The sequence below is a fragment of the Danaus plexippus genome, assembly GCF_018135715.1.
Source record: "Danaus plexippus chromosome 16 unlocalized genomic scaffold, MEX_DaPlex mxdp_31, whole genome shotgun sequence".
Taxonomy (NCBI): Eukaryota; Metazoa; Arthropoda; class Insecta; order Lepidoptera; family Nymphalidae; genus Danaus; species Danaus plexippus.
Genome location: NW_026869852.1, coordinates 770,418 through 787,339, shown reverse-complemented (window position 1 = coordinate 787,339; position 16,922 = coordinate 770,418). Strand labels below are relative to the sequence as shown.

General features: G+C 30.1%; 1 protein-coding gene across 1 annotated transcript in view; it reads right to left on the bottom strand.

Annotated features, from left to right (window-relative positions):
* Nucleotides 1–16,922, bottom strand: part of LOC116772159 (sodium channel protein 60E-like) — an 87,430-nt gene that overhangs the window by 8,397 nt on the left and 62,111 nt on the right. The window contains exons 5-15 of the mRNA XM_032664233.2: nucleotides 16,110–16,302; nucleotides 15,534–15,753; nucleotides 12,471–12,605; nucleotides 11,379–11,593; nucleotides 3,104–3,219; nucleotides 2,743–2,924; nucleotides 2,497–2,638; nucleotides 1,271–1,405; nucleotides 522–736; nucleotides 270–440; nucleotides 7–200 (exon numbers count right to left, since the gene is read on the bottom strand). Coding sequence (XP_032520124.2) covers nucleotides 7–200; nucleotides 270–440; nucleotides 522–736; nucleotides 1,271–1,405; nucleotides 2,497–2,638; nucleotides 2,743–2,924; nucleotides 3,104–3,219; nucleotides 11,379–11,593; nucleotides 12,471–12,605; nucleotides 15,534–15,753; nucleotides 16,110–16,302 — 1,918 coding nt within the window. The remainder of the gene's footprint in view (nucleotides 1–6; nucleotides 201–269; nucleotides 441–521; nucleotides 737–1,270; nucleotides 1,406–2,496; nucleotides 2,639–2,742; nucleotides 2,925–3,103; nucleotides 3,220–11,378; nucleotides 11,594–12,470; nucleotides 12,606–15,533; nucleotides 15,754–16,109; nucleotides 16,303–16,922) is intronic.

Here is a 16,922-nt window from a genome sequence, read left to right as displayed (position 1 = left end):
ACAAACCTTGGCACGGGATCAGGATCGAACTTCTCTGGTGTGTAGGATTTCGAGAATAACTGCATACCGATAACAGCAAATATATATATAACTATAACTAACACGAACGTTAAGTTACCAAGAGCACCTATTGTCGATATTATAATACTTAACAAAACTTTCATAGTAGTCCATGATTGAGCTAACTTTAACACACGTAACTGAAAATAAAATACTCTGTGAGAATTTATTTCAATACAATAGATCCATTTATTGATCGCTAAGCTTACCAAACGAAGGCCTCTTAACACAGATAGGCCATCTACAAGTTCGAATATAAGATCCAAGAGACTAGCAGAAACGATGATTAAATCGAATATGTTCCAACCGCAGGCGAAGAAGTCTTTACTCATTGCCATAACTTTCATAATACATTCTAATGTAAAAATTGACGTGAAGACCTAAAATCACAGAAAAGATTGTAATTATTATTTGATATCAAATGTCTGTCAGTACAAGAACCGTTCTTAAATAAATATTACCTTATTTCCTATATCTAAGGCTTGTCTCACATTTTCACTCATCCCATGATGCTCAAGGGCCAGGAAAAGCGTATTAAGCACTATACAAGTAGTTATGAATAGTTCAAATAATGGATCTTTGACTATTCCATACAAACAGTTTTGAAATTGCAGCCAGCCCTCATAGTCTATACAACATGTTACGCAGCACTCGCAATTTCTATCCACTAGCTCATCTGTGATCAAATAAAATTATTATATAAATTACAATATTTATGTATGTAGGACATTGAAGCACAACACACAAAACAAAAACAAACACGAAAAGAGTAAAATAGACAAATTATAGCAGAAGAGCCAAAGGCGTAAAAAAGCATATTTACGAAATAGAAATCGTCGTAAAGCTGTTGTTTTGCAGATTAAAACAAGTGTAAAATTGTACATCGAAAATTGTCCATGCATTGAAGCGGATATTCGGGGCTGCAGAGAAAAAGGCAGGAGAAACACGATATTGCATCAATGCACTGTTTCTTATTTTATTTAAAATCTATGAAATCCAGTTTGAATCGCATAAAAGTTTCATCATTCACAAAGTGACAATAGATATATAATGACGAAGTGAGGTGATGATCCGGAAATGGACTTCAATGCGATTCTTAAGACGGCAAGACCACATCAATTACCATCGCATCGAATCACCCTGCAGTCTTCCCAAAAAGAACAGGGGTGGACTGGGGGGGCAGAAGCGTTGGCGGCTGTATTTTACTAACCTGTGAAGTAAGTGCAATTTGGTTCATAATTGCCCATATGAGATTTGTGCGTGGCTGCCAATAAACTGAGCTCATTAATTTTCGTCGTCTCCGCTTGGGGGAGGTCGGGCGTTCGCTTGTATGGCCAGTCCGCCCCTGACGATATTAATGAGGGTAGAAGCGAAATTGCAATAGTGTTGTATAAAAGTGTTCAATGAGTTTCCCCATCAAGACGTGAAGCTAATTTGTGATTAACCAGCCACTAGGCAATCTTGAAACATTTCTAATGCGCCAATAAACTAATTAGAAGAATGGATTCTCGTTCTATTTTTGCTGTATAAATTCAATGTAATAAGAAGTAACAAATCAAATTCAGTAGAAGATTTCAAATTTAAAGTTAAGAAATTGAGGATACGGCTTTAACAAGTATAAAGAAATTTCTGACGATTTTATAAAAGAAATCATTTTACATACATATTGGGCAAAATCTACATCTTTAGTGGCTTAGCATACAAAAAAATATCAATGCTCCTTATAAGTCTCTATGATGAGATAATTAATGTATACACTAAGCTATTAAAGAAATAAGACGAAAATGAGTTTCAAGTGCAATTTCCAAAATCAAGCAATTAAGTTTTTAGTTACTGTAAAGGACAGAGCTAAAAATCTTACACAGTGCTTCTGCTATCCAAGAAATTATCTGATTGCAAATCGAAAAAGTCACTAATTAGATTTTGGTCAAATAGAAGTACTAAAACATGAACAAATAATTATTCTTTACAAAAGATGGTTATACTAATAAAAAGAAATATCGGGAGCAGGTATTGTTGCAAAAAATGCAAGCGTCAAAGTTCAAAAGTTATTTGTGTAAATATTGTAAAAGAGAAGGTAACATGCACTGTAGTAGCGATATCGTAATTTACATGAAATAATAAAATTGAACTACATACTTTGTAAGAAAGAAATTACAATAAATTTGTAATTGTTGGTAAGAGTTCATTTTAATGGTATTTTAAGCAAACATTCTTTCTTTGGTTGCATGTTTGTGTTAGTTGTCTGTGGTTTCAGTGAAGAAGCAGTGCCAACCAATAGCGGTAATGCCATCAAATTGAACTATAATTCCATAATGCCTAACTTCTGGAGAAACATTATTTCAACAATAAGATCTCTCCAATCCACCTTTTTATATTTGATCGCATTAAAATATTTTTAGTCAAGCTGTGCAGGATAAAAATAAAGATCTTTACCTAGAACTACGATCTGGTTGAGGTAGTCCGGGTTCAAAGGATATCTCTCATGTATGGTGCTTTTTTCGTTCTTTTTTGCGGGTTCCACTTGTATTTCTGTTTTTGAACCATTCTTTAGTTTTGATTCCAGTTTCTTATTTTCCTATAAAATGTTGTTTAGTTTATCATTATAATATTAAGATTATTCTTTTTTCATCTTTTTGTGTAAATACGTTTTATAGTAATAGTTCGTCTTAAAAAACTTACTTGTTTTAGCGGTAAAGTGGTAGGGTGGGGAAGTAGGTGTCGTCGATGTTGTGGTGCTTGGTCATCGGAGGTGTGTTCACCCTCGTCGTGGTCATCCACGACTCCGGAGTCATCGAGCGACGACTCTCTGTTGTTACTGTGGTCGCTTAATTGACGACCCGCCATGCTTAGGGCTCCCCTACCTGAAATTACATAGGTTTTTCCTTAATTTCCTTTGCTTTAAGACTAGCTACAATTTTTTTTTTCAAAAGTAATTAAGTTCTGATTTTAGACACTTACTAAATGAATTTTTATTATGAAAATAAATTGTTTTGATCTGGATATAACCAATAGGATTTGTGGCTGAGGATGAAATACTGACCCAAAGCATTATCTGGATGTAAGGTATGTGACGGTGGTGGTGGCGGCGCTGGCGCAGGCAGCGGTGGAGGCGTGCCGCTTGGCGTAACTGAGCGAGACCGTGACCGTGACCGGGATCTGGAAGGAACACTTATTATGAATTCGTATTACCATATAAAACTAATATTTTCGGAAATACTACGTGTTTTTTTATCATTCTAAACTACATACACACTATGAGATCTAAGATTTTCGCGAGTTTTATTCATTTAAATGAAACTAGTATTATTCGGAGATACTACGCGGATTTTATTATTTAAAGACAACATAATCCCGACGTTTCGGTTACTTTGCAGCAACAGTGATCAACGGTAGACGAGATGAACAATTTTTCCAAATTTAAAATAATAAAAAAAAGCATAGTACATAATGAGAACTAAGACTTTCGCGAGTATTATTCATTTAAATGAAACTAATATATTTTCGGATATACTCCGCGTAGTATATCCGAAAAAATTTTAGTTTCATTTAAAAGCATAGTACACGCTAAAAATTAGTTTTATTTACATGAGTACTTAAACTTCATTAGCTGTTATCAATTTCTGAGTTGCGAAGGTTCAAATAATGTTTGTATATTTTTTTTAATCCTATATTTTGTATTTAAATGTTAAAAACATAATCACAGAATCCTTAAAACAGGTTTGAAGCATTTTTAATTAAATTATAAAGTTGATGAAATAAAAGCTTTTTTTATGTACTAGTCCTTCACATATTTTGATTTCACTAGTCTTCATACAAAAATCAGTGGTTCCGTACTTGCCTTAATTTATGAAACTATTTTTAAGTTAGCTATAAATTTTCACAGTTGAAATAATTTTGAAACATATGATGGATATACAAAAATTATGGTAGCGGGATACTTTGCAAGAAATTTAATTTTTTACTACCAGTACTGTTCGTATGTCTGTTAAACTTTTTTTTTTTACTATTTTTAAAACGTGAATTGAGTCACTTGTAACGTTAGATATAAGGTAATCGAGCTTAGTAATTAGTACAAAGCTCCCATATGAAATTTCTTAATAATAAGCACAGACTGAATATAAAATCAGGTGAGTTACAATTTTATCGTCTTCTCTAGAGTGTTGCTCTTGTTTCTCGAGTCTCTGGATTCAAATCAGCTTTTGATTTTACGTCTCTTTCTTGCAAGTAACGTAACGGGGTGGCGAACTACTTTCATTCAATAAGGATGAATAAGGTTGTTGATATAATACTATGATGATCATCTCTCAAAGAGGGAGTTCATTAAACGGACACATTTCAAATATGGCTAAAATTAGATTTTTTGACTGCTTTTATTTTTTATTGGGGAGCTAATAATTCAAAAAAATTCTTTATAAAAATGTTCGACAAAGTTAACAGATAAGATTATTTTATATTCATCAGAATAAGAAATTGCTGACGGAAATGTAATATTTGGTGACACATATTTCAATTTACATAAGTTTCATCATCAAAATAAAAGTTTAAAAGTACAATGGCCTTTAAATTTCTTAGTTAGGCTATGAAATTTTATAGATTTGTAGGCTTAAAAAAAAAAAAAAAATTATACAATATATATGTAAAGTGGACTGACACATACATACTTGAATATTCCACATTTTCAAGTCGTGATAAAAATTAAATAAATCAAAAAAAATGACATTCCACATCTTATGATTGCTAACCATTTTTTTTATTAAAATCTCACTACGCAGATCATTAATATTATTCAAGGTCAAGAGTCACTAAAAGTATCTTTACTCTCTCTCCCATTATTAGCCCCGGATTTTGTGAGCTTAAGGGGGAACATCTCTTGAATTCTAATCAGTCCGATCGACCGCAACTAGCGCATGCGGTCAAAATATTTGGCTTAGTTAATTCCGATTCTGTTATATTATACATGGGAATGTGCTTAATAAATAAAGTTTATGTCAAACTTAAACGATTCCCATTTGTAACAACTTTTGCATTGCAACGACTATGAAATGGAACATATTTATGAAGCTTTTTACTGGCAGTTCTGGGGCGATTTCCGCATCAAATGTGACATGGCTCTCCCATTATGGAGATGATACGATGGTGCTGAGATGTAGGTCACGCGGATGCTGACTAAAACACTCTTGTACTCAGATGATTTTAATGAAAATCCCTGAAGCATTTGAATATAGAATTTTATTATTCACATTTTATATAAAGTCTATTTCGTTTGCTTCAGAATCCACCTGGGTTATTATCATCGATTTAAATTTATAAATCTTTTTTTAAATGTATTTTTTTAAAAGATCGCGTCAGTTTCGTCATACCTTTACTTGAAATATACTATCATTGCTTAACATTGATTTCCTTCCATAAAATCAATAATTTATAAAACGTCAAAACTATATATTACTTTGTATCCTAAGCAAAAACATAAAAAATCCTTGGATGGATTTAAATAGCCATGAAAAATTACAAGAGCCCACGACCTTATTCAGGACAATGTTACTCGGCAGAAGTATTAATGTTCTTTGTAATCATTATTTTTGTCAAATTTTCTTGATATGCCAGTAAAGCACTATACCATGGCTGAATTACCACCGAAGTATTTTTGAAGGTATAAAATACTTCTCTATCCATAAATTTTGATTACGACTAATCTGATCTTTATTACAAAAATCGAGTTTTTAAATTTTTTTCAGCTAAAACTGGTCCGGACAGATAATTTTGGTCATATTACTTGTATACAAAATATGCTTTATGTATAAATTGTTATGCATTTTTCAAAGTGTTTGGTACCAAAAGGTTGACTTAGGCATGTTATTGGTAGTAACCAATTTTACTTTACCAACTAACTTAAGGTTATTTTTTTTATTATGTTAAAAAAACCTTTTTTCTCTTAATATGATGTTAACATAAATTAGCTATTATAAGTAATACAGTCAGAAAGGTAATATTTGGTATTATATTCATATGTGTCATTAATAAATTGACAGTCGAATTCAAATTTAAGTAATAAATATAGAATTCTATATTTATGAAACAGCACAAATTTAATTATCATGTATAATCAAAAAGTTTTTATGTATGGTAGATGAAATTATCATTGGCATATAATAACAACATTGGCATTGACAATAAAAAGTCTTTGGAACCTAGAAAATATATTTTTCAAGAAAAAACTGAATCTTTCTCAGGACATCTTATAATTTCAGTTTCTTTTTTCTATGTTGTTTTTTCATTGTTATTTATAGATAATTTTATAACCGATAGTTTTTTTATAGAATGTTATTTGACATAAATCGTAACAAATAGTTGACACGTCTTTAAATACTACGTTTTATAGAACTCATTTTCAACTTTCAAGAAAATAAAACAAGATCGTAAAACCACCAGACCTTACTTATTTTCTGACAGACAAAACCTATTAAATAGGTTAAAAACCTATTAACTTAATTAGTGTTAGTTAGTGCTTAGTAAAATTACACATATCTGCTGGCAGCTTATACCGAAGGCCAATTCACAGGTACGCGATGATATAGGTAAGTAAAAATTCTGAATTCTGATTTTTACTCACGTTGTAGGAAATAATGTAAACTATTTCAAATGATTTCTGCCTGACACCAGTTGGCAGAATATTTACCAGACACTTCAAAATTAAATATCGACTAGAAAAAACACAAAAATTCTTATGATTTTAGCATTATTCTGCAATCGTTTTTAAAATTAGATGATAAATTATTTAATTATTATTAAAAGCTTTCATTGGAAAAATTACAAGATAAATGAAACTAATATTTTTCGGATTACTACGCGTATTTTATTATTTTTAAAAACTACGAACTCCCGACGTTTCGATTACTTCGCAGCAACCGTGATCACGGGGAGACGAGATGTTTAAAATTATTTATTTATTAATTAATTATTTAGTTATTTAAGTAATTCGAAAAATATTCGTATCATATAAACGAATGCCAGCGAAAGTCTAGATCTCATTAACTTACAAGATAATTTAATGAAACAGTATTAAGAAGGCACTTAATTTACATGGTCGCTGGAGGGATATTTGACCCCTAGGATTGGTCTGGCAACTTACACAATAGATTTAAATAAAACGTTACATTGGAAAATCTTGTATCAGACTGTAAATAAGATTGTGTTTTTTTGGTGTCGATATTTAAAATCTCTGGCAAAAAAACCTGTCAACAGAAGGTTTATGGTAGTATTCATTTGAAATTGTTTACAATATTTCTTACAAAAATCGCAAAAATCAGATCTCAGATGATGAGTAAAATAAGTATAATTTTTACTTACCGGTAGCACCTGATACCTGAATTGGCTGTCGATATAAGCTAGCAGATATATTTACGATTACTGCACATACTAATACTAACCTATTATATATGTTTTATCCATCAGAAGGTCTGGAAGCCCTGAGATCTTGGACTAATACTGCTTTTGGAAATGGTGATAATGTAAAAACGTTACAAAAAACTAATAGAACTAAAACTCTTTAATTGACACAAAGAATTAAGTTTTTATCTAATAAAATATTAATACTACCGAAGGTTTCTTTGACACGTCAAAAACATTTACCAAGTTAATCATTATAACTTGCTTTTTAATTATAAGAGAAACCTGCTGTTTTATTCGCTAACTAGTTGCAGAAAAATATTTACGCAAATCAAAGTCAAACAGCTAATTCAAATTGACTAACTTTAACATTTCAAATATTTGTCTACAAAAACATCTGGAGCACCGCCATATTTTATTGCCACTGGTTATATTTCGCTCATCAATCTGTTCCTTTTACTTGTAATATAAACTTCGTGGTGAAAACTCAAAAATAAGATTGCTTCTTAAACAATCATTCATAAGGCTTGCTCGGGAACAACTTGGAAAAAAAGCAATAATTGATTTAAAAAACCTAAACAAAAAATTAAGTTTAAAAACAATCTTTTATGAATAGTATTTTTAATAGAAAAATAAAAGTAATAGAAAAAGAGTTCGTATGCAATTAGATTATCACTGTATTTTCGCCTTTCATAAACTAGAATATTGGGAAAGGACGCTGCTCTCACTGCAGAGAGTTTATAAAAGAGGTTTTATATTTGGTTTAATATTGTACATTATATTATAACTTGGTTGTATTTTATTATTTATTTATCAGGCAAAAAACGACATATTTTTTAAAGTTATTTTAAAGAAAACCATTTATAAATGTATCGAATAAATCATGGTAATATGTTTTTACTTTATGTTATTGATATTTATATTACAATTATTAAAATGCAGGTTAAAAAAATATACATAAATATATATAATAGTTTATGCCTACGACTTCGTGTGCGTCAGTTTCAGAATTAGAAATATGTGGCTTATCGGGCCAACTCTGTTCCGCTTTAGAGGCCATTAGGAGATTTTGGATTTTAGTCATTAAATTTTTCTGTTCATTTTGATCGAAGGAGATGAAAAGTATCTTATTTCTGGTTCTAAGCTACCTCTCCACTTATTTTCAGACTCATCCGTACAACCTTTTTGAGTTCTAAATAATGAAACTAACATGACTTTCTGACATATAGATGTTATTATCATCAATTAGGTGGTATTATGTATTAAATTTCATAACACTCGAAACTCCTGCCCCGGTTAACTAACTAATAATTAAAATACGTACTTACAAATTTTTACTTTATTATCTAGAAAAACAGACAGATAAAATTTTGTGTATTTTTTGTTATAATTAAATTCTTTTAAACCTAATTCATATTCATATACTCTGTCATAGAAGTAGATGAAGAATGGATCATGAAACAAACAAGGGGTTTTATGTTTCCTTATGGAAAAAGGTAAAGCGGTTTGTGGTGAGGGCATCGTTACCGGTACCAATAAATATTTACAATGCTCGATTACTGACGGACTACACCACACAATGTGCCCGTTAGTGTTAAATTAAATGTTATGTGACCATAACATGAAGAGCCTTAGGTGCCTTAGCTTTATGTTATAAGTCGTATCGGAGATATGATGGTAACAAAAACGACCAATTATAAGAAAGCTCCAAAATGAAGGAACGAATAAAAAAAAACATACACAAATAATTTATATGAAAATTATTTTAATTGAATTAAATGGAATTAATGGATAGCATAACACTATCTTTTACTCCTTTCATAATCATTTCTTATATTATTTAGTTTTGGATAAACTATTCGATGTTATTGGAAAAATAATGTTTGAATCTCAAATGATCTAAATATTTTAATGTATCCAGAGACATGCCCTCAACCGTTACAAATATAATAATGTATAAGAATTGTTTAAATATTTTTCCACTAAAACACGCCCGCATGTGTAGGTACTTCCGTATATAAAAAAATAAATTAGTGTCTAATCAGGAAAACATTCAAATTAAAACCATTACACAGAAGTTTATTATAACAAATATTAATCAAAACTTGTGTAATAGGATATTGTAGTCCATTTATAACTTAGTGCGTTTGTTCCATCGCTAACAATGAAGTGCTGTGGATATTAAATTACAAAACTTAAACAGCAAAAACAAAGTTCCTTGCAAATCCGAATGATTTATAACTTATTAATGCAGGCAGCATGGAATATAAATGTTTTAATAAATGGAACTACAAAAATATGATGTCTATTTTTGTGTTTTGTCTTTGAAGCGACTCATCCAATTAGAGGCGGACTGTACACAAATGGAGAAATTCACGTGATAGTTATCAAAAATAGACAGATTTTCGCAAAAGTAAATACATATCCTGAGCTATATAAAAATATCCGAGGGCTCATAGATTTTGTGCATTGAATTTTATTCACAATATTTCTATTTCTATAGAAGCCGTTCAACCGTGTCACTGCGTTTGCTATTTATAATATTTAAAATTGTTGGTGTAATAACTACGGTCGTAAATATAAGTTTCAAACATGACTACTATTTTAAATGAAGTTGCTTTTAACTAGCCGCTGGAGACTTATGATTTTGCACTTGAAATAATGTTTGTTGGGAACTCTTTTTAGCCTTTAACACTTTATTTTTAACAACATTAAATCGACTTATATAAAATGTGAAAAAAATGCAAAAACTGTAACTTAAAGGATATTATATTTGAATATTAAGTCTTATATTGTGCATAGGAATACAATTTTGAAATATATTTGTTTATAGTGTGAAAGCAGTCATTCTTTGCCAGTTTCCAGAAACCTGTTTGTCATTCGTTTTATGAAACTATTTCCTTTCCTTTCGCAAAAAGCTCAGCTCTGTACTAAAGTGGATATATAGGCATTCCTTTGGATCGCTTGTTATCGCTATGACGGAGTAAATTATTGCAACACTACAACCCTATTTCCACTTCATAGCTCATTTGATTCTCAAAGATATTGACTGTGTTATGGTACTATTATTTAAAAGGCAGATTATTTGTATTTATTATGATATATAAAACTTTATATACATATAAATTTAGTAGTTGTTTTAAAAGAACTGTTAGTTCCAAAATTTTCAAACACGGATAATATAAAGCTTTAGCCCGCATTGCAGCAAAACCCATGGCAGGTTTTATTTGAAGCAAACTTTGTATGAAATTAACATATTTGAACACTACTAGACATGTTATTGTTACATCCGTACATTTTTGTTGTTGACTTTACATAATTCCATACCAGGTTTAATTCAGCTTTAAAGATTGTGATAAAATTTTGAATAAATTTAAATGTCACATATTTTAAACGATTGTCCTAAACGCCAACAAGAGGCAAATTGCCAACCGCTTTACAGTTTTTATGAAGGTAACGAAATGGCTATATTTTCGAAATGAATTATGAATGTAGTAGAGATTTTGGTGCATTACATAATTTATTATTTGGCAATGTTGCCGCAAATTAACGTCCGTCCGTATATGAAAAAAAAAAAATAAAAACGTTTTGACTGCAAATAAAAAGGAAGGAATGTTTTCAAACTGAATATTATATGAATTCGAATAGAATTAAACTAAGTTATATACCTAGTTATAATGAATTTCACTAAATCAAATAAATGCTTCGTTTTCTTAACAACTTATGAGTTACATAATATTACGTATATGTAAAAAAATCCACAATTCAATTACAATTTTAAATAAAATATAAGTAAAAGTTAGGTACCACTGCTTTTTGATGAGTTTTTAAATACCTACATTTAATATTATTGGTTCAAATGTAGGTATACATTATAAGACAAACTATAATATAAAAATTACGTTACGTCCTAAACATATCAAACCTACCTTTCACTAACAGTGACAGTGTTCGTGTGGTGTATCGTGCTTTTCCCTCGTTTGCGTCGCCTCGTCCTCTTCCGTGAGTACGATGCTAAAAGCAGGCCTTTCCTTGCATCAATACGTTTCTTAGAATCCTTGGCGAGGGTCCGAACAGCTAGAGACGTCGGATCAAAGCTGAACGTGGAATCGTCGCGATGTTCGTTTAGATCCTTTTTTCTTTCCTAATAGTAAACAAATTTTTGTTATAATAAATTTATTACTAGATTCTCCTTACAGAACCTTTTTGAGGTCCGTTTTTAAAATGTGATTTTTTTTAAAAAAAGAATACTATTCTACCAATTAGTTGTCAGGATGCAAAATTTAAAAAAAATTGCTGACTTCCATAACTATTATTGTTAATATTTTATGCGTTTCATAGCAAGCACTTTTTTCTATTCTATTCGTAAGTTTGCTATAGTAAGAGTTTGTAATCATATCAAACAATCATTCAGGACTTAGTTAACTAGGAACGGAACACTGATTTTTTCCTCACATTATACATTTTATTATATTGATACTAAATGTCTAGTGTAATTAAATTAATACGACAAAAAATTTGAGGTCCATCCGTTTGCTGAGAAAGCATAAATCTCATAGCCATCGTAGCAGTAACACGTAGTGCCGTATCACGTTAGTGCCAGTGACACATACAGCCGCGCACTATTTCACTCTTAATGCCACTTACTGGTTCCATTTCTCAACAGGAAAAAGCTATTTATAGTCCACGTTCAACTCAGGAGCATCCAGCGTGGTAATTTTAGTAACAGTTCGAATGAAAAGTGATAATTTACAGCTAACCGTAGCGTAATTGGTATATTAAAATAGAATAGGGATGTTTATTATTGATAAAACTTGTATTACACATGTAAATTATAGGATAAATTTAAATATTTAATGCTATTTTTCTTTTCAAAAAGTAAAAATTGAGTCTTTACCGCATCATGATATATATGAAATTGTCGTTACTTGGTTGGATATTTTTATTTTTTTATTTTAATACAATTGTATAAAGATGATTTATGTGGCCAATTAAATATGAGAAATACATCGATTTTGTACCTCTTGTGTTATCTGCGATTCTTCTTCGTAGCTCAGTGCCACCACAGCCAGCATCAGGTTGATGAGGTAGAAGGAGCCGAAGAAGACCACAACAGTGAAAAATGACACCGACATCGGTCCACACGACGATAGAACCTGGTAAACATTTGATTAATATAAAAAACAAAGCGAGATAATTGTATATTATTTAACATTTGACCAATATTAAAATTAGTTTATTATGTTCTTATAAGATTATATGTTTTACAAACCAATTTGAATTAATATTTGTATATAATAATCTATTGTCAAACCCGTTTTCTGTATTTATTTATAACGGTAAGGGATACCGACACAAATCGTTTAAGTTATTATATACTAAATATAGTAGTTTGAATAAAAATTTAAAGTACAAGTATACTACAAATTTCATTTGTAATAAGTATATAGTGAGTCTCATAATTAACACAAAAAAATTAAAAGCCAACATTTTAAGTCTGCTTACAATGTACAGTAAAATAATATAAATGAATATTTAGATTGTCAAAGTTATTTCAAAATAAAATATCTGTAGACTAAAACATAAATTCGCCAACCAACAAGCATCATAACTTGGGATTTATGGAAGTATGCGACTTTATCACCACATTAATTCAAAGTTAGTGCAGAGGACAACGATCATAATCCATTGCAATTATTAACCTAACTAGTGCTGTAAACGTGCCAACATGACTTATATAAAACATGACCAGTACTCATGATACGTTTAAATAAAGGAACATAGCCGCTTTTATAAGTGTATTAGGGCGTAACAAAGCTTTATGTATGATTTTATATATGTCATACATATGTATATGACAAAATTTAAGACGAAGAAAATATGTTTTTTTTTTTAAAGAATGTACGTATAAATTACAAATGTTTAGAGAAATATGACTCATACATACTTCAGAATTGAATTATTTGTGACTTATAAATAAATTGCTTTTTATTTATTTTTGTTTTGTTAACGATAATAAAATTACAAATAAATAAAGATTTGAATTACAAAACTCTAAATGTGAATTTATTAAAAAAAAAATCTTAATATCTCTTTAGTTAAAGAATAATTAATAATAGAATTTATAAACTAATATTTTTTCGAAAATTGAATATATTATTACATGTCGTAGGTTCAACTTTCTCTAAAATCTGAATAATCAATTGTTATACTCTGTGTATTTGTCATATAAATTATATTTTGTCTGTATTTGTGGCTAGGCGATTTTGACAGGACGAATTGAAAAACATCGAAAAGAAAAGTAAAGTTCTTTTAAGTAACTCACAGTGGATCAAAATAAAATTAAGTGTTTAAAAAACGCTGTTAATTTTCAAAATTTTCAAAGTTCGGCTCGAGTGTGATTAAAACTTTCGCTAATTATGTAGACCAGGTAATCATCTTAATTATTTTTTTATTTATGTTGTGGCTTCATTCGCACTGAAAATCTTTATTATTATTCGTCCTTCTTAAATTGCTCGCCAAAAAATTCAAGTGTGGGTCTTTATTTTAAATGGTCACGATATTAAAGTGCCAAGGGAATAATTGATGTATTATTTCGCATGACGTATTTTGGGAACGAAGGTAAAGAGACCCTTCTGATTTTATTTATTTAAATGAAACGTTTACTTAATTCCTTTGTTTTTTTTTACGTGACGATATAAACCTTTTTTGATTATATATTTTCGTGAGATAATTGAGTTTTATATTATTATTTTATTTACACATACACATATATATGTGTATTCTATTAAAAGGTTTATATATACAAAGAAAAAAAAATTGAAGAACGCCTCATTAGCACAGAATAATTACGCGGTTGAAATGGAATAAAAAATATTCAGTCAAGTTGGATAACACTTAAAATGTAATTCATCTTTGATGTTTTAGAGAATTGTGATTCATTAAAACGGAATACGAATGAACATTTAAATATTCAATTCTGATTTATTTTTCCATTTACTAACTCATTACACGATGTTTTAACAAAGAGAAGAAAGTCATTTCGCATATACATCGTAAATCTTATAAGTATTCTAAATATATTGAACGTATATTAATTTGTACATACAAACAAACTCGCTTTCAGATTTAAAATTAATATTGCTGTAAAACTAAAATACCTTAACGATATATTATAAGAATGAATTTATCTGTAACCAGATTACTATATTCTAAATAAAGTAAATTACAAAGATATCCGCAAAATTACGTTTATTATTTTAAAACGGCAAACGTTTGTTAATATTAAACTCTAATGAATTATGTTAATGTAATCATAAAACCTATTTAAAGCAAGTCGTAACGCACACATCGCCCGAAACCCTTAATTAATTCTCGAGTGATGGTTACACGAATATTACACGCCTTTGTAACGTTCAAGAGCTCTGATAATATCCCTTACATCCATTGTTTGTTCATAAATATACCATGCATTATTATATTATATCATTTATAGTAGAAATACGTACCGAAATGCAACATTATTGCGTGCTAAACATATACACAGACGTGGAAGTTAATTATATAAATCTATTTATGGATATTTTAATTATGAACAAACTTAGAATTGATCGAGTTTAAAATTATTATTCGGTTTAATTGCACGAAGATTCCAAAACAATCCCAATTAACTTCGTTAATTATACTAAGGCTTAAATAAAATAGAGTAATTTTCGCAATTTAGTCACTAACTCGTATTTGTTACAACCTTTTATTGAGGAAGTTTAATCAGTTTGATGTTATATAAGTTTAATAACGTCTTGACATTTATTTAAACTATGATTTTTTGTTCATTTACATTACCATTTATGTATTTAACAATTTAAAAGGGAATTTTAATTTCGACGACATATGTATGTATATGCATATGGAATACCTTTCGACACGGACAGATAGATTTGTAACTTAATATATGTTAAGTGCTCTTTGAGTTTACAATACTGTTTATTATTAGAAAATATTCTTTTTGGGATCATGTAGTTTCAATGGCGTGCCATGACACGTGCTATAAAATAAATTATATACAGTTATATTAAAAAACAAACCATATTGTACACGTTCTCCCAATAGTCCAGGGTGATGAGTTGAAACGTAGTGAGCATGGACCATAGAAAATTGTCGAAGTTGGTATAACCGTGGTTTGGATTGGGTCCTACACAGAGGCATGTGTATTCAGACGGGCAGTGCCTAGCGCCGGTCAGATTGCCACAGATAATAGGCACCTCATCATCATCCACCATCCAGTGTGAGGGTTCGCTTATCCATCTAAAATGTTGAGTATTTGTAAGCAATAGATCGGCAAATATCAATTTACGTAAATCAAGAAACTTTCATTCCAACCCAAGATAAATTGCATTACTTGAAATCTACAACTTCTTCTTAGTTTTCTTTTTATATCAAGTGAACAAAATTTCTGGAGATGCAATTATACACATTTATTTTAGTGTTCATAAATATCATTTATCACGATATTAATAAAGTAAGTTTATTTAATTTTACATCTGCGAATGTATTTTGCTTATATGCAATACAGTTAAAGTGAGGGTAGACAACCCTTATTATTTTCCTAGTTCATTCTACTTAATTGGACTAGCATTTAGTTTCATCAATAATTCACTTACTGTGACCACAGCTCGTCAGTGAAGTTCTCGCCGGGTGGTATAACCAAGTTCTGTACACACTTATTCCTCAACTCCCCCATGTATACTTGAAGAGCAAATAGTGCAAACACCATGAGGCAGAAGATTGTCAAGGTCATTACTTCCGCCAGCTGTTTAAAGGAATGTAGCAACGCGTTGATAATAGTTTTCAGACCTGGAAATTCGTAAACAGTAAGCTGATACTGAACTTTATCCATACATCTTATATTGTTCTGGGGTATACTCATTAAATGCCGGATACCATTACTGGAATTCATTTTTAACATTATATAACTTATACTAGTTTTTGCGGTGAGAGCGAATATCCTGTCTGAATGAAGCAATCATTAATCATAAAAGCAATATCACTCTAAAATTACAAAATTATGAAACATTCAGAGAAATGATAACCTATTTTTAAGGTATACCGAACTGATTAAGTGAGAGTATTTCTATTACATATTTATGAGTTTTATTATTTGATTAAAAATTATCACAATTTCCTTTAAAATCTATTAAGTAAAATTAATGATTACAAACAGTAGTCGTAATGTGGATTCTATTACGATTACCGTTTATTTCCCGTTCGCTTACAATTTGCGGATTGGCTTACTCACGAGGCCGTGATGTCTGACGGTTCATATATTGGAAATGAGGATTTTGCAAAAAAAGTTATCGTTGATATTTCACATTAGCAAGTAATGACTTTTGTTTGACATAGAAATGTAATTTATAATAAAATTTACGTATATAAGAAATATATATCTACGTTTCTGTTATTAATATTCACGTGTA